Source organism: Porites lutea, chromosome 7 (genome assembly GCF_958299795.1).
Source record: "Porites lutea chromosome 7, jaPorLute2.1, whole genome shotgun sequence".
NCBI classification, from domain to species: domain Eukaryota; kingdom Metazoa; phylum Cnidaria; class Anthozoa; order Scleractinia; family Poritidae; genus Porites; species Porites lutea.
Window position 1 is genome coordinate 34,488,332 of NC_133207.1, and position 18,631 is coordinate 34,506,962.

At 35.9% G+C, this 18,631-nt stretch overlaps 2 protein-coding genes across 2 annotated transcripts; one reads left to right on the forward strand and one right to left on the reverse strand.

Annotated features, from left to right (window-relative positions):
• Positions 1 to 86: 86 nt before the first annotated feature.
• LOC140944845 (uncharacterized) lies at positions 87 to 5,949 on the reverse strand. Its single transcript, XM_073393947.1, has 9 exons — positions 5,758 to 5,949; positions 4,609 to 4,786; positions 3,793 to 3,907; positions 3,544 to 3,650; positions 2,336 to 2,404; positions 1,896 to 1,977; positions 1,213 to 1,274; positions 314 to 440; positions 87 to 115 (listed from the first exon to the last, which is right to left on the reverse strand). The coding sequence occupies exons 1-9, from the start codon at positions 5,868 to 5,870 to the stop codon at positions 87 to 89; spliced, it is 882 nt and encodes a 293-aa protein (XP_073250048.1). The 5' UTR covers positions 5,871 to 5,949.
• Positions 5,950 to 6,410: 461 nt separating this feature from the next.
• LOC140944171 (protein phosphatase 1B-like) lies at positions 6,411 to 14,321 on the forward strand. Its single transcript, XM_073393300.1, has 6 exons — positions 6,411 to 7,384; positions 9,301 to 9,378; positions 9,889 to 9,928; positions 11,923 to 12,034; positions 12,684 to 12,738; positions 13,715 to 14,321. Exons 1-6 carry the CDS (start codon positions 6,539 to 6,541, stop codon positions 13,721 to 13,723), a joined length of 1,140 nt encoding a protein of 379 aa, XP_073249401.1. The 5' UTR covers positions 6,411 to 6,538; the 3' UTR covers positions 13,724 to 14,321.
• Positions 14,322 to 18,631: the final 4,310 nt, after the last annotated feature.

Below are 18,631 nucleotides of genomic sequence, written 5' to 3' on the forward strand. Positions count from 1 at the left end.
AAAATCAAGGATAAAGAGAAAGATTGATATTGGAGAACTCAGGCAAAAAAGAAGTCACAGAGTGAAAGCAAAAGACACTGAAGAGATCAAACAAGACCTTGATCAAGCTGAGAGTCTACAAAAAGGGAGAAAAAGAAAGTCAAAGCCATAAATCTCGACAAGAAGTAAAGTCTTATAGGGTGCATGGCTTCAAGAGACTACCCCTTAGGGGATGAGGAATAACAGAGTATAAAGATATAATTATGGGAAACAAAGAGCTTGGTTAAATAAAAATAGCAAAATGGAAATAAGAAAATAAAAATACTCATCTTACCTGCTACTAACAGCAGCTGTATAATGGATTCCCTAGTGGAGACAAGTATCTTCAGCTCTGTGCAGATGATTCCCAATAACAAGCCAACAGCAGTTCCACAAAGCAATGTACATTCCTTAGGAAAGTCCTTTTTGGCAGAATACAATAGAGAGAATAAGAATCGCATTTAAGGTAAACGCAAATGTCAGATTGAAGTTGAAAATTTCTGAAAATTTCAAATGAGCAGAAAATAGCTGTACCAAATAATTCTCATGGATGAAACTGGCAAAGAAGAAACTATCATATTCTTGTGCAGACAATTAATGAATAGCACAGAACAAGTTATAGTAAAACACGGGCATCTGGAAAAACTAGGATTCTGGAACAGGAACCGGAACTGGAATGTTATCTTGTGGAAAAAGGCATAATCAGTGGCAAAAACTTTTTATGATAAGGAACCAACCATTTCACTGTTGACAGGGTACGGGGTGGCTTAAACAATAATTTATTTTCCACCCTGCTACTGAAGTCAATTTTTAATTCTATAGTAGATATAGTCTACCTGCAGATGTCCTTTGGGGTTCATTTGCGACGTATTCATTTCTCCCCCATGGACCAGATGTCCGTGGGGGAGAAATGAATACGTGACAAACGAACCCCAAAGGACATCTGCAGGGAGGCTATAGTAGATACAGCTGTATTTGATATTCTTCCATTACAAGACCAGTTTTTGTAACGGGCAGAAAGCTGTTGTTGTTTACTTTCAAGAAAAGGGTTTCAATAGTTTTGCAGATAACGTGATAAACTGGTGATCATTTAACAAAACAAAATGGACTGATTTGTAAGCTAGGATCCACACTTTTACATCACTAGTGGTAAGATACAGCAATTTGAAAAAATACTTAACCAAAAATTCTAACCTCACAAAATAATACTTTCCACAAATTACTGATGAATGTTTGTAGGATCTCTGCCAAATTACCTGTAAGATATGAGATTATTTATATTAGTGTATCTACAATAACAGTGCAGCAAGACTCACTATAGGCACACAGAAAACCTTTCTTTTAACTTACTTCTACCAATACATCTCACTAATCATCACTTTCACAGCAGGATCTCCCAGTGAGCTTATAACTTCAAAAAGACTATATTCAAGTTGTCTGGTTCATCAATTCATGTGTACATGTAAATATAACGTGCCAATGAAACTACTGACTGCAATTCGGCCACGTCTGATCTGAGTGAGTAAACCATTGGTTTATCCATGTTGTTCAGCAATGTGATTGTTGACATCACCATTTCTTGTTGTTTGTTTATATGTATTTGTAGTAATTACAATGTCTCATTATATTGTGTTATAATTTGCATGGAGTTTTACCCATGAAACAAAATTCACACACTCTGATGGCTAACTTTGTAAAAGAGAGTTTGCCAGGCAACTATGGTAACGTAACTAAACGTCCTTCTTATATTTGCTATTGTCATGGACGACATGGCATCACTGATGGGGTAGCCTTAATTCTCAAGAACACTTTAGTTTGTACTTAATATCCTCTCTGATTTCATAGCTTGTGTGGAAAATAAGCTAAATTTACTTTACCATGATCCACTGAATTAGGAGGTTCACCAGAGAGTAAGTGCTTAATTTCACTTGGGAAGTACTGGAATGTCTTCAGTGCTGCCTACATGAGTTACAACAGGTATGCTGCATTAGGCAAGGTATAGCTGCAGTATTAATGATTTTTTATATAGAGGAGGTAGACTCTGAGTATATGTAGCAAAACTGTGGAAGCAGAGAACAGAAATCTATAGGCTGCAAAGGCTTCAGCCAAGAATATCAGCATCCTTTAATCATCAACAACCACTCCCGCAAGGCAAAGTTAGCAGACAAAACATTTAATCTGGCCAAAGAGACACATGTCATCGACATGGTTTGTTTTACTTTATTTTGCCTTCTTTACTGTTGTAACTGCATTTTAATATCAAGAAAGAAATCCAGGGAAAATCCATGATAAACTCTATACACTGGTCAACAGATACCTTCAAAAAACCCTGGCAATTTTCTGTGTTATGAACTGTCAATAATTCTCCTCCTTCAGTGCACTGCAGCTTTGGAAAAAAGCAGATGAATAATTAGTATTGAAATTTAAACTTACGAGCTGCCCTAATTTTATTCCTCTAGGTGGATTGGTGCTAGCCAGATGGAATTCTTGCTTGTTTATAATAATATTATTATTATTATTATTATTATTATTATTATTATTATTATAAAAAAATTAACATGTCATTTTATTTAAAACGTGTTATATAATAATAATAATAATAATAATAATAATAATAATAATAATAATAAAATAATAGACAATTTTATTAAAAAACTATTAAAATCCTATTTACAATTAATTCACTTAAAAAAAGAAAAAACTATTCATTCAAAAACACTATTTACAATTTCTGTCGATTTAAAAAGCACTTAATTTAGCTTAAAAAAAAAGTTAATTAAAACTAAGAAAAATTTTTTGGAATTAAAAAACATTTCATTTTAATTAAAAAAAAACTGTCAACCTCTAAAATTCAAAAGTTTCTTTCAACTGCTAAAAAACAAAAAAAATAGTAATAATAATAATGAAATAAAAAGATATATATGAAGTAAGGAAACACATCAATAGTCCGATTTAATGGCTCCTTCAGCAACTTCGACGTCGATATTATTATTATTATTATTATTATTATTATTATTAAGAAGATATAACGAAGAGACAAAATTCTCTGTTACTCCAAGTTTTTTGTCTCTTCGTTATATCTTCTTATTCAAAGCTCTACACTTAAATAGTGTATTGAGCACTGTTTAACGGCTTTAGCCACTTTATTACACGTATTATTATTATTATTATTATTTATTTATTCACTTCTGTCCAAAATTTTTAGGCCACAGTGAAAACTATTTGGTCACCAGTAACTGTAACACCCCTTGTAAAGTCTAGTTTTCTATAAAGTAGTAGACCACACAGCAACATTAAGGAGCTGATTGAAGGAAATGAGATGAATTTCTGGAAAACCAAGCTCTTAGCTCTAATATAAAGAAAAAAAATTATCCTATAATGAGTATTTTTCATTAAAAATGTCAAAACAATATTGTAGTTGAATGTATTAGAGAATCTTCTGCTCTTAATTAGGCATATTAGAATTTCATGGACTAAAAAGGTACTCAATAAACCACTTTGACAAAAAACTGATAAATTCCATACCTCTTGACAAAAACTGTCCAGACAATGAGAAATAGTAGCAAGAAAATGATCAAATAGATCCTGCACACACTTCTGTCCAAGGTCACAAATATCAATTAGTTGACAAACTATTAAAATATAAAAACATAGAGTTTAAAAATTAATACTGCATTTGATGTTCACACAAAAAAACTTTACACTGACATGACACACTTAAGATAAGCATTAACTTTACAATGGTTATAGGCAATATTTATTCTCTACCCTTACTTGCTTCGATACTGCTGACATGTTCACTCATCTGTAAAGACAGAAGCTGTCTGATATTCCTTTTCATCTCATATTCTGTATGAGAGGGCTTGAAATTACTAATGGCAATAAATATCTGCAAATGAAAAGAATAAAAATTGTTACCCATTTGTAACAATTTGTGATATCATAAGTAAATCAGCACAAATTAGGACAATTTTGCTGTGAATTTTTTGTGTCATATAGATTTGTGAATTATTTTGATTATCTCCATTAGCCTGTGTCAGCTAGAACAGTTAAGTTAGTGTGAATACTGTGTGTTAGAAAATGATAGTAGACTATGAAGATCTTAATGGCTCATCAACACTCAAGCAGAAAAATTGTTTTAACTTATATATTAGGTCATTTTTCCAATGCATTAACCACTAATGACAAAACTATAAATCGTTTACCACTGCTGAGTAGCTAAAAACTTTGTTTTTGCCAACCAAAGTACATAGTAATTCTGGTTCTGTGGAATGGTAGACTTGTCATAACAGAGGATCTTCCTTCTGTAATTTGTCACTTTTACAAAGTCATTCACCTTGCTTGCCCCTAAAAACTTGTATAAGCATTGTACTCAATTTAATTGTCTTTTGATGACTGTAAAACCCACTGGCAGGAGAAATTAGGAACAATCATTAGGCAAATGAATTGTATCATGAATGATACACAAGTGGTGCATAGCATGTCTCTCTACTACTTGGCTTATTGTTGTCACTTTGCAGTTCAAGATCATGTGAAAAAAGAAAGAAAACATCAAAGACCAGGATAATACGAAGATCGAAATCACTTTACCTTTCTAACTTTTTGGCACAGCTTGAGATTTCTCAAGGAGCCAAGGTAGATTGTGCACCAAATACTGATGACAGTTTGCAGGTCATCTTCATTTAATAAGGCTGCAAAGTCACCATTCTTTAAAATATATGTCCTCAGTGCATCAAGGATTGATAACTTCTGCTTTAGAGAATTCTCCCTAATAAACACAACAAGATCACCATAAAATCTGATTCAATCTCAGATGTCTGGAACATTCAGTAAAGGCAACTACAATAACCATAATTTATAACCAGATTCCTTACTGTTGAAGACACAAACCAGAATAAATGCAGACTATCTTATAATTAGCATCAAAACATTTCTTCTTTGGGAGGGGTTCTTCACAGTTAAATTTAACATTAGGGTAAGGCATTTGAACACTTTTTTTGCCACTGGTGTAGGGAGTAACCTCTTGACAACGAACAGTTTTATTAGTATGGCACCTTGATGATTGACCGCGGCAATCGTATTTTAATTTTGTTTCATTTATACTGCTACGGAAAGTAAAGTGAATGTTGCCAACCTTTCTTGTTTTTTTATGTTACCATTTTGATTGAAAACATAATACAAGTTTTTTGTGAATTTTATCTATGGAAGACAGTAAGTATGAACTTAGCACAATAAACATGTTTTACACTCCCCCCCCCTATCCCCGCCCAAAAAAAGATTATTGTCATATTATGCCCCTACCTCCCCATAACAGCCACCTCTCTACAACAGCCACTTTCTTCTGTCTCCAAGGTGGCCATTGTGGAGAGGTTTGACTGTACATAAATTTGGGTTCAAAACACTGTTAACACTCTTTAAACCCCAGCTGTCTTCACTTTTTGAGCTTCAGGTTTTTGTACTATACAACACATTCAAATATAACATCATATTTAGAGGTAAAGTACCGGTAACCCCCCACCCCCGCCCCGCACCCACTTAAGTTTCTCTATATTAAAACCCTCACTATATTATAGAAATTATAGCCCACTACCTTGCACCTCCACAACCACATAGGTCGGAGGTCTGAGTATCCAACAAAAAAAGGAACTTCCGAAGTTCAAAAAAGTGCTTTCTCAAGCGACTGCGGACGAATCGAAAGTCATAAGATTATAACTGCACGTACGGTAGGCGAAAACTCACTGTAAATACTCCTCGGTCTTCAGAAATATCTCAAGCCATCTATGACGGTCAGAACCTCTGAAAGTCCTTATAAGATTTTGCACCTCTTGGATACAGGACTGTTCATCTACCATTGTTCTAACGACACTCAAATTTACGAGGAAAACAAAACTTTTCCTATCTCCGCACGTTCTCAATGTTCGTCCGCCATTGTTTCACATCGAAACGAGGTAGAGAACACGACTCGTGCCAGTCCCCAAAAAAAAGAAAGCGGAGAGCTGCTCATAAAAAATATTTTTATTTCCTTCTCAACTTTTCTGTCTATAAAAATGCATATCATTCTTTTTATTTACTTATTCAAATTATAGCTCAGATATGAACATTACCTCTGGATGAAACTCAAACATGGAAACTGAAAATTAAAAAAGGAACAAACATTGATAATCCGTGCAGAGAAAACATTGATGCAGGCTTTCTTCGATGTACTTCATCATTCATAGTCTTTCATTCTATCGCAAAAAGGGGTCAAAAACCGGGTTTTTCTATTTACACACTAAAATCGCTCGCACACGCGACACAAGCAAAAACATATCGCGCATAAAAAAATGACGTCATAGTGTGGTGATATAAATAGCAAGAAAACTGGGAAGACCGCGGTTTCTTACTATCCGACTGTAGCCTGGATCTAGTTAACTACAAAAATCTGTTGCAACTGTTAAGAAGCACTTTCCGAGAAATTTGTATGTTTCCCTTCTAAAAGGCATTTTATGAGGTAAATGCGCCTGAATGATCATTATTTTGAATGGGTGCATTTCTAGAAAAACCAAAGACTGAAAAAGATACAAAGTCTGCGTCGGGAAATGGACTTCGCTATGGAGTGGCGTCCATGCAAGGCTGGCGTATTGAAATGGAAGATGCTCACACGGATATCACTGCCTTGAATCAGGAGCTTCACGAATGGTCATTTTTTGGCATTTTTGACGGCCATGCAGGGTCTAATGCGAGTTTGTATTGTGCGGAGAATCTTTTAAAATGTGTTTTATCTAGCGACGACTTTAAAGCAGCCATCAAAAGTGGGCCATCATCGCCCGATTTGGAGCAGCTCAAAATTGGAATTAAGATGGGATTTTTTGAGCTGGACAAAACGATGAGAGAATGCCCGACCTGGTCAAACGGAGACGACAAAAGTGGCACGACAGCCGTTACCACTATGATTACTCCTGAACATTTTATCTTTGCCAACTGTGGGGACTCTAGAGCCATTTTATGCAGTGATAAGAAAGTGACTTTCAGCACAGTGGATCACAAACCGTCTAACCCAGACGAGAAACTTCGTATCGAAAAGGCTGGAGGTAGTGTTATGATTCAGAGGGTTAACGGTTCTTTGGCAGTTTCTAGGGCTTTGGGAGATTTCGAGTACAAGATGGACTTTACTATAGATCCTTCTGAACAACTGGTTTCTCCTGAACCAGAGATTTCAGTGGTTCCAAGGAGAGATCATGAGGATGAGTTTATTGTTATCGGCTGCGATGGTATCTGGGATGTGATGAGCAATGAAGAAGTGGCAGACTACATTCGGTCAAGAATGCTACTCTCTGACGATTTAGTACGGATTTGTAGCGACCTTCTCGATACCTGTTTAGCAAAGGTAAGTATAATGACGTTAATAAACTGTTGTTAATCTTGCGAGTCTTTCCGACTAATTTTCCATCGATTTCAAAGTGTATGTACGGTTAATTTTGTACGGATAATCTGGAACAAACTAAGTTAAGCTCATTGACCAATTGTTATTTTCATTTAATAAATTGTTATTTCAGCGTCATTAGTAAGGTCAAATACCACTTATGGAAATGTACGTGTATATTTCCTGCCAGAAAGGTTATATTGCATTTTGAAGAAGACGCACTTTACATTGTAGAGTTTGCTGTGTCAAATAATAAATTGTTGTCACTCAGCTGACCTTGTACACAACCTGAACGTGTACACTATTAATTCGTATAAATACGTTTGCTGAACTGCTTTTTGAATACAAGCATTCTGGCCTTGAATTCTCTGAAATTTTTATGGTCCATAGAACATGAATGGGTATGATCTTTCATAACGTATTGTACTGACTTCCTATATCAGTGTCCTTCACTCTCTCAATCCCTTTTGTACTTGTCTTCATCCCAGGGTCTCTTCTTAATGAATCTCGTCTCTGGACTTGTGGATTCATGGTGCCAGTTGGAATTTAACTAAAAAATATCAGCACATAATAATAATAATCCATTTATATAGCGCCTTTTCTACAAGATTCAGAGGCGCTGTTTACAAAAAATTAGATAGAACTAAAAAGTAAAAATAATCACAAGAAATTGACATTAAAACTAGACGCTAACTACAAAGTAGATAAATGTACACAATAGATAAAAAATCAGATAACAAATAAAAACGTCACGATTCATAAGCTCGCATAAAAAGAAATGCACATGAATTCTTAAAGTATCAAATTTAGCAGGCAATGACTAGCAGGTCTCTCTGCAGCTTTCATTGTCTTGCTTTGTCCATTTCTAATCACTGGTTAACTCATGAGTTACTTTCACAGATCCTTGCGATAGGCAACATCACTGAAGAGGGGTTGAACATATCCGACTAGGTTTAGTAATATCAAATAAAAACCATGCAAATTTAAGCCTTGGGTGCCTGCTACTCTTCCTATCGTGCCTACTTAATTATGATATGGCTGAGTCCACAAGCCGACAAGATGAAGCAAATCGTGTGTACGGATTTTCCATGTCGGTCCTGCAAGAGACAACAACAACAATAATCTTTACTTTCCCAATCATTAAGGTTTACAAAAGTGTACTGACCCACAGGTAGCTAGAGCTAATCTTGGCAGGCCAGTCAATGTACATGTTTGCCTATATATAATATAATCCGGCAAGATTATGCAAAGGGGGAAAGAATTTACAGTACATAAGGGATTTACAGTAAATAAAGTTTATCGGAAAAAGCTGTTGTCAGTTCATAATCTTGTTACTGACGATTTTATCTTAAAATTAATGATCTGGTGTACGGTGTATATCAATGAATGAATCTACTTCTTTGAAAATACTCAGTAGCACACTTTGAATTCCTTTTTTGAATGAAGGTTTTGGCAGTTCTCTCAAAGAACATGGTACCTCATTTCGGAGTTTTGCACCTATTTGTGAAAAAGCGTTTTTTTGTATTTCAAGCCTTGGTCGTTTTATGCAAAAATTGTTTGAGGCAGCAGAGTGAGTGTTGTATGAGTGGATGCTGCTTTAAATCAATGAATCCTTTATTGACCAAGCTTGTTCGCTGGTCAAAATGGCTGGATATTGGCCCCATCCTTTTTTGTGTTTTAATTGAGCTCAACTTCATCTCAGTCCATAAAAACACAAAAAAACTTGGCCAACATACAGCCCACCTTGACCTCAGTCCTGGTCAATAATGCATATGTACAGGTCACATACTTTTTAGAGTACCCTTTGCTAAGTCCCAGTCTTTCATGTAATCAAAGCTAGCCTACCAGGAGTATTTATTGCTTTATGTTTGATTTCACAGGGAAGTCGAGACAACATGAGTGTAATCTTGGTAACCTTTGGAGGGGCTCCTAAAGTGTGCGAGGAAGCTATCAAACAGGTAGTTTGGTTGACCAACATTCCATACTTACTAAGAAAAGCACCACTCTCAATGCTGACCTTCACCCTTTCCTCCATTATTTGCATTCCCCTTCTCTCCCTCTCTTTGTCCCCCACATTACAATTTGTGCTGTTTTCTATCCAGAAATTTCTTAGTGTCACATTTTAGTTCCTTTTCCCAACAATACTTCTTTTTCTCAACACATTAAATTTGGAAAAGAAAATACCTGTTTTTCTTGTTCTTTTCCAGCTATATTTCACTTGTTGTCATTAGCTACAATCAGCAACAAAATTGTTGACACATTTTACTCAAATAGGGTAACTTCAGAGAACAGAAGAATCCACACCCCTCCCCCATACTCTCTTTTCTCCATCTCTTGTGTTTTGTGCTTCACGATCATGCCACAAATCCCAACAACACTTGTTGTGCAGTCTACAAGTTACTACAGTGTCATGGTACATATTCTAGAACAATAAATTTGTAACCTTTAACCTTTAACATTATTTATAGGAAGCTGAACTTGAAGCTGACTTAGAGAAAAGAGTAGCTGGTAAGTTGAATTTGTTAACATAAAGAGTTAAAAATTTTCCAGTTAGTTTCTAATAAAAGCCATTCTAATGGGAGATCATTAAGAACAAACTTCTCACTAATTTAAACGTGAGCTACTCCCCCCTGCTCCCCGCCCCCCACAAAAAAAAACAACAACAAAATTAAAAAAGCTCACACAAGCCCTTTGAATAATCATGCAAAAAAAACCTAGGTGGAAAGATGAGGTTCAACACGTCTTGTCTTAGGAAAAATCAGTCACATCATAACTAAGGCTCATGCTAATCATAATCATCGTCATTATCCTTTGTTGTTCAAGGTGTTGAGTAGGGTTGTGTACTGCAGGGTATGAAATTTATTTCTTTTTCGGGAAGCCACTATCATAATCATTACGATTAAGGGGTGGACAATTCTGAAGAGTTTGTTTCCAGTTCTTTTTTGAAGCAATTTTAAGATATGTTTAGTTGTAGTGCACACCCCAGGTCAGCTGTCATCAAAAAGTGGCCTGTTTCAAACTAGTTTTTAATTTTTATCTGTTTAGGCTGAGACTTTGCACGATAATAGAACTTCATATTTCCAACAGGCGTATGTTTTTCGATTTTTTATTTTAACTGTTTTTGGCGGGAAAATGACGTCATAAGATCGACAGCAAAAAAGAGTTTTCAACTTATGGCATAACAAGCTAAAACTTTTAAAAGAGCTCACAGAGATGAGCTCAAAAATGTGACCCACCATGGTGGTAGAGCTGGAGATAATGGCGGAAAATTACACACATTTTGCAAAGAAGCAGAAGACAAACTTCTGCCAAAAAACATAGCAAGAACAGAAAAAATAAAATTGCTACTTGAAGAATATAAAATTATGTTAGAGTACGTCATCCCTTTATTTCCTGAAAACACAGGAACCCTCCGTCAATCAACTTATAGAGCTTGTTGTAGTTCAGCAGGGTGCGCCAAGACCTATGTCCGATTATCCGGGACTGGTAGAAATTTAGCTCGGACATGTAAATCTTTATGTTTTTAAGAAAAAGATTAAAACACTACTTTTTAGAGAGGCTTTTATTAGTTGGTTGCCACCCTTTTTTTCCTTTTATTGTATATATTTTCCTTAGTTAATCTTAGCAAGGCGTTTGCATCTTATTTTTTAGAAATTTATTTCTACAACTGTTATACATTCTCTGTAATAAGTCAAATATTTTAATTTATTTTTTTTTTTTTAGAATTACGATTATTGTAAAGCACCATTGAGCTCATGGAAATGGTGCTCTATAAATTTTTATGTTATATTATATGACTTGTCCATAGGACAAGCAAATTTTTAATTAGAAAAAATAAGGAAAACATTGAAAATTTACTTCAAATTGTCATAGAATTACTTCTGTTAAGATGTAACTCATGCCCAGGCCCAAAATTCAAGTGGATAGTAGCCGACCAAAAAAATTAGACAAAAACAACAGTCTTCATCGTTAGTTTTTCTTTCAAAGCATCCGAGAAAACAAGAAGTCTTGGATGCTAGCAAACAGTTTAAAGTGAATCAAGAGAAGATCATTTGAGCACTACCTTTTGGACAAGAACTCTTGGGTTTTGGACAACCAAATTTGATATAGTGCTTGTCGGAAGGACAAGTGGATAAAAAAATTTTTCTCTTGCTCTGAAAGTATGAATGATAAAACAGTTATTGAATTTGGCTTCCGTATGGCCTGAAGACTTATGCAGATCTCAGAGGGTGTTATCTGCCTTGAGCAGCCATTAACACCCTCTCCATTCTGCGTAATTCTTTAGATCATATTCAGTTTCATACAATAATTGCTAAATATTTTACTCTCAGTGTTCCTTGAAGAGTTATTTCCCAAACAAAACTTATATGAATACCTATCACTGCCATGGATTTATCTTTCATGGTCTTCCACTAATGTGCATTAAATGGCTACTCCAGCCTATCACAAAATTTGGCAAAGTCTGGATGAATCATCACGACTCTTCAATATTGTATTTATAGCTGTGCTTGAAGATAGCAGGGATCCTGGAGTTGTTGACCTGTATTACACCATGCACTGTCTATCAAGCGAAGACATCAAGAACTTGCCACCTGGTGGGGGACTTCCAGCTAAGTAAGAAACTTTACCTTACAACACTACATGACTTAATGAGAAAACAAAGATGTAATGATTTGGTCATACTGCATTACTGATTCTTAAGGACAAGCAGAGAGGAAAACTGGAATACCAAGTGAAACAACCTCTCAGAGCAAGGAAAAGAACCAAAAACTAGCTCATATGAAATGTCATGGACTTTTGTTGTTCATCTGCCCTCAAGTACCAAAATGACAACCTTTACAAAACTCTAGAGGGAAACAAAAAAAAAGTACAATAGCACAAAGGGGGATGGCATCACCTGGGAAAAAAATTTTATGTTTGCCCAGATTACATAGAAACTTGACTAACATTAGTGTCATGTTTGTCAAGTTCATCTTAATAATATTTTTGCAAACATGTAATTTATGAATGCTTGGAAGTCATTCTTGTTATCTATGTTATCCATATAAATGTTTTAAAAAACGACATTTGCTACAGTATATCCAGATTTGAAATTACAGTAGGGTTAGTAGCGTGTATAGTATGCTGTGATTAAACACAAAAAAAGCGCCTCAAACACCATGACCTAACTTTCTTTAAAAGTGTCTTCAACTACTCACACATGAACATAAAGGAAATAGTTATCTTGTTCTTCATGAGTAATGGCTGGCTTATCATTTTACAGACAAGTTTTCATTCACAAAACTTTGGAAAAACTGATAGCTAAACAATCAGAAGAGGTGAGTGTAAATAACTTTTGTCTATGTCAGACATTTCCACTGCTTTATATGCTTGGAACTCTGAGAATGTGATTGTATCTCAGGTTCCTCACAAATAGAATTTTTATGGTATAATAATTTGTGCACAGCTAAATAATTTGTTAAGAAAATGTCATAAGCTACAAGTGAGCTCTTTAAGGGTAATTTTGAGCAAACTCAGCCCTAAAATGTGTAAACTGTTTGTGCAAACATCTGTTATTTAGTTTCAAATATAGGTGCTTTCTAGTCTATTCTTGGGAGTTTGTTATGTGATTGTCTTGTTCCAAGTCCGACTGTCCTTTTCCTTATGGATTTTGGTGATAAAAAGGTGTCAGTCAATAATATATGTCTTTTGGAGAGGTTCATTCCTCAATGCAGGGGAGTGATGCAAGAAAAAAACTACAAGCAGAGAATTACAAAATTTGGCTGTTATCCTTGCCGTAGACCCTTGCAACTTTGTATCATATTTGGAAATAGCCAACTGTTTTGCCTTCTTTCTTTCAGGATTTTAGATACTGTTTTGTTCAGTTTGGATTATAATTTGCCATGTTAGCCATTGTGCTGTTAGTGGTGTAGATAGAAATCAATCTCTTCTCACATTTTTATTAGTGTGGGTAATAGCATGGTTTGTAGTGATATTTGGCATAAATACCACGAGTGATATTTCGAAATTGTTATATGTAATTTCACTCGCCTAACGGCTCGTGAAATTTGAGACAATTTTGAAATATCACGAGAGGTATTTATGCCAAATATCACGTACAAATCATGCTATTATTTGTTTATACTACTAACCGCAAAAGGTTTGAAATTTTGACATGTAGGTATTTCAAATTAAGCTGAAATACCACTGCTCTAAGCCAATCAAATTGCTGAAATTTCTCATGTAGTAGTATAACAGCTTAAACACTGACCAAGGATAAAAATAGAATTAATTTTTGTTTCGTTTTGTTGATAGTCCGATTGAAGGAATGCTGAAGAAGTAGCATCAAGCAATGAAGTATGTTAAGCTGACCTTGCTATTGACGATTTGTTTGTGTTTTAGTGTAGTTTCAGTAAGTTTCATCATAAATATTTGTGTATTAACTCATTTCCAGGAGTATAGTATAGTTTCAGGAGATTTGGTTGATAATCATTTAAATTATTAATGCATCAAGAAACTGAAAGTATTTTATTAGAAAAGAAACAAAACTGAATCGTGGCAGTTGACGTAATCAATTTCAAGATATCTGAGTGAAAACTTCTTATTGTGTTTTCCTCTAAAAGTGGAACGTTCGTTCTTGTTGACCTTGCACAAAGGCAGTTTTCCATAGTTTTGTCAGTTGTGACTATATGTATTGCCTTGAAATGCTTCCCGCGGAATGAGTGTGGTTAAAGTATCGCTACTAAATCTGAGTCAAACAAGGAGACAAGAATTCCACCTTTAAAGGAAAATACAAATAATTATTGTTAGCAGTGCTTGTAGTCAATGAAATTTTTCCAAATAAAAAGTGCCTTTACCTGGGAAAAATGTAATTTGTCCATTGAACATGACATATTACTAGGTACAGGCCGGTGTATCCTTACTGAGTAGTGCAACTTCTTGTGTTGTTCATCCAGTGTGATATAACGGGTTAGCCACGTTTCTTTTCTAGCTTTTCTTACATTTTTATCGAAGAAGTTTATTTTTACCTGGGAGTAACAATGTTAGAAAACTGTAGGTGTTCTTAAATTTCTGTTGTTACTTTCTTTTGTATAAGCATCTTTCCTGTCATGATAATTCTTTCAAGTGCTTGTAACTTTTTTTAAGACTATTAGCAGTCTATTTGCTGCCTTACTGTCAAACAGGGCTTAGCTAGTTGTCTCTCATATTACCTTGATAATTGCACACTGCTATTAATCAGTCTCAAACATCTTTAAAGTGGCTTTAGTTACTGAACCTTTAAGGTCGGTTTTCCCAGTAAAGCTTTATCGTATGCGATAAATCGTTGCAAGTAAATCAAACCTCCATCAATCATAAGTCAGTTGAAGTTTCATAGGTCACTTGCACTTGTAACAAAGTTGTATCGTGTAAATGGCCTTTTATAAGGACAAAAATTGGGTAGTTAATTCAACCCTGGGTTTGTCTGTTGTACGTCTTTTTAGACTTCGAACAATTTAATAGTAACTAAATGTGTTAATTTGTCGAGGAAGTTGACAAATACATGGGTGGAACTGAAACCAAGAAATGAAATGACTTTCAACAAAATACTTAACTTGCTGCCCTTGGCGTCGGTTGCCAATCAAGCTCGTACACGTACGGCACAATGAATGCGTATCATTTATTTCTCGCATTTCTATGAGATTTTTCTATTTCCTTCTTTCTTTTTTTGTTAAATCTCGCCTGAAACCTCAAGTGTACACGAAAGAGGCTGAGAAAAAAACACAAACAGACAAAGAGTTGGACTGAAGAAAGAAAGGAAAAGCATTTTAAAAGACGTCTGGGATTAGAAGTGTACCAATTGTTTTAACTGATAACAACATTCATTATATGGCTGGATCAGCGACGGAGCGAGTAAGATGAAGCCAATACTGTGTTCGATGGGCTTCGCGAGTGGGTAAGATCGGCCCATCTTGGTCGCTTGGTCCCGCAAGAAAAGTTCTCTTTTTGGCCATATAATAAATCCGTTATTGACCAAGGTTATTCTCTTTTTCGGTCAATATGGTTATTTACCTCGTCTCGATCCATAAAGACGTAAAAGACCTCAACCTTGTTCAAAAACGCCGATATACATTTATAAACGTAAAGGTAAACATCCTCGTTCAGACGTAGAAACCAAACCTTGGGACGGGGGGCGTGCTGCTGTTTATAGCAAGTTACAATAGTGTGTCAAGGATCTATTATACTTCGATCAGCCCGCTTTGTATATAGTGGACACAAGGGTAATGCATCTATCACAACTCTAATCGTACTAAGAAGTTGTTAAAAAAAAAGATTTGATTTCATCCATACCAAACCTCCTGCACACAGTCTCCTTGACGTGTTTGTTCAGACTGGACATGCGCAGAATCCCCTTGATTCGTCCTTGTCACGTGGCAGGTAATTAAAATCGAGCGTAGCATTTCTTTTGTTCGTTATTTAGTACCATATTTAATAATCGTGTTTCTAGTTAAATCGCAGACATTTTAGTAAACATTTCATTTTCCTCGTCGTGCAGGGATTCCTTTGCGCCGCCAGTTTGAAATAGGAGAAGGAGTTTGCTCTTATAGCAGAGGGAGTGAATAACGTAATACAAAGAATTGTCTTTTATGTGGAATTATAACGTGAAGATACACCGTGGACAGAGATAAATGAAACGACAAGGCAACAGTACACAAACAGAGTGGACACATTCTGTTTTGATGGTGTCACAACACAGGTGGCCCAAGCTGGAAATATGAGCATCGGCATTGTTGCGGTACATTCGAAATAAAAGGATTTGTATGGGGAAAAACACCTATTGTTTCTGTAACTTACGGTTTTCTCTCTAAGTACAACCCATAAAATGGCCATAAATCGGCCCATAGACCACACACGAGAGAGGTAACACACATTTGATGTAAGATAAGCTGTTTTTTATTGAAATCCTTTCATTTTCGTAGGTTAAGGAATCGATAGCTTTTTTTCCCCATACAAATCCTTTTATTATTCACCAAATCAGTGAATAGCAATTTTCGCGCGTTCTGATATGCTCCCGTAACTCGGAATATCCTTGGATATTCACTGTTTTGGGACGGGACTCAAAATGGCTTCTCGTTTCGCGACAGTTGCGAGAGACAAAATTTTAGCAGTAAATGAAGCAGCTGCACCAGCAAATACCAAGAAAGAGACAAAATTTGGCTTGTCGGTGTTTACTGGTCGATAAAAAAAAATTTTCTTACTAAATTTACAACAAAATCATGAAAAATGATTCCCCGAAACACTGTCAATTGAAACGTAAACAAACGCTAACTGAGTGACGTCTTTTATTTACAAAAAGTTCGTTTTTGATTTTTATCCAACTGATTTGGTTAATAATAAAACAACTATCCCCCTCAGGGTCGGTTCATAGCGCTAGATATATACCTCGACGCTTCCCGTCTCGGTATTTTTTCCCACCACTATTCACCTCCCCTTCGGGGAATAGTTGTATAATATTTCGAATGTTACGCTCGCCGATCCTCATATTTCGAGCTTGGGTTACCTGTGGTTACTATTTCAGTAGCACAAACAATATGCGGCTCACAGTTGTATGTGTTCTTGGTAACCAATGCGTAATGGGAAGTTATATGAAAGGGTTTGTGCGGACAAATAAAACGACTCACCAAACGTCTTCGCTTCACTTTTGTGTTGTGTCAGGTAAATTTTGCATGAATCAGTGAGAACTGAAACTCCTCTAAAAAATCACACAGGATACAAATAGGTAAACTCAAGTAGGAAAGATTTTTTTTTTCAGTACAAATCCCTATAAGGTCTTATAATTCCTTTAATACGCAACGGTTACTGTGCCTCGCAAGTAAGCCTAAAACGATTATTTCGTTGGATTTATGGGGTACGTGGTTTTTTCCAGTTACATTAAACCAGTAACGAATGGCTACAAGATCTCGTGAATATACAGCAGTTTAAAATCTTGTCTTGTTCACTGTTTAATCTGTTACTTAGTGAATGATCAGTTAAGCATTAAAAATTGAAGAAAAAAGACTTTATTACATTGTATTAGTGCTTTTTCTCCAGACAACTCTTGTTACAATGTGTGAGAATCGTGAGACCCAGTATATCATGACCTATTACCACGGTTACCACTATCGATCCTACTTTATTACGTGATTGATTGTGAGAAGATAAAACACTGTCTTGGGCTTGTGGCAAGAAATTATCCCGGTGACCGGCTTTTTGCGGACATAAGATAACTTCCTGTTTTATTTTACGGCCTATATTTGATACTAGCGTCTTGATATTTTGATCACTGACACTGGTTCGCTTACAAAATTTTCATGTAGTTGTTGAGTTTTCAAAGGATTATACTCGTTCCCAGGGGTACTTGCTTTGATGACCCGCTATACCGGGGTCGGGCAGGTTCCGCCCGAAGGGGTATCTTTTTAAGCTGCACGTATATAAAGGATAGGGAAATTTGACGCATCCAAGTTTGCTTTTTTAGTTTGCTTCGTTTTTAAGGCCTATGCTTTCCGTGTTGGCCACTCTCGTTTGTCTTTACCTCTCCGTACTAGGCATCCGCATTTCTGACAGAAAAGATTTTAATTCGTATCCCTCAACCAAGAAATGGTATTTCTTTGACATATCTAACTGTAAGAACACTGTCTCCCATTTTGGGCCAATTTTCTAAACTCTTGCAATAGCGTGTGTGAACGATATTAAGGGGAACAGGTATAAGGTACGTCTGTTCCAAACATTTCGTTTTAAGGACTGAACTTTTGAACACCTAAATGAACTATTTACCTACCCTTTTCTTCATACAGCTATTTCGAGAAAGGTTGTCGGAAAAAGTGCACGCGACAATCCCGAAAGGCATTGTGGGTGGTTTTGAGTTCACTTTTCTTCAAAGAAATTTGAAAGAATTGGCACGAAAGGCCATGAAAATGTGTTTTTGAGTGTTAAAGGAAAGCAACAAAAGTAGGTTCGACAGCTAAAGTCGTCAGAAACAGTGTATCGATCATATCCCATATTACCTTTCGGGATTGTCGCATGCACATTTTTCCGACAACCTTTCTCGAAATAGCTGTATACTTCAATTCGTGAAATCCCATCCCTTTTATTTACTTCAGAAAGGTATCTAAGGCCTTATGGGGCCCTATACACGGGCGCCATTAGAGGGATTTTGTATCTCGCGCGGGCGGTACCACAACTATTTTCAAACGTAGCCTCTACGCAAATGTCGAG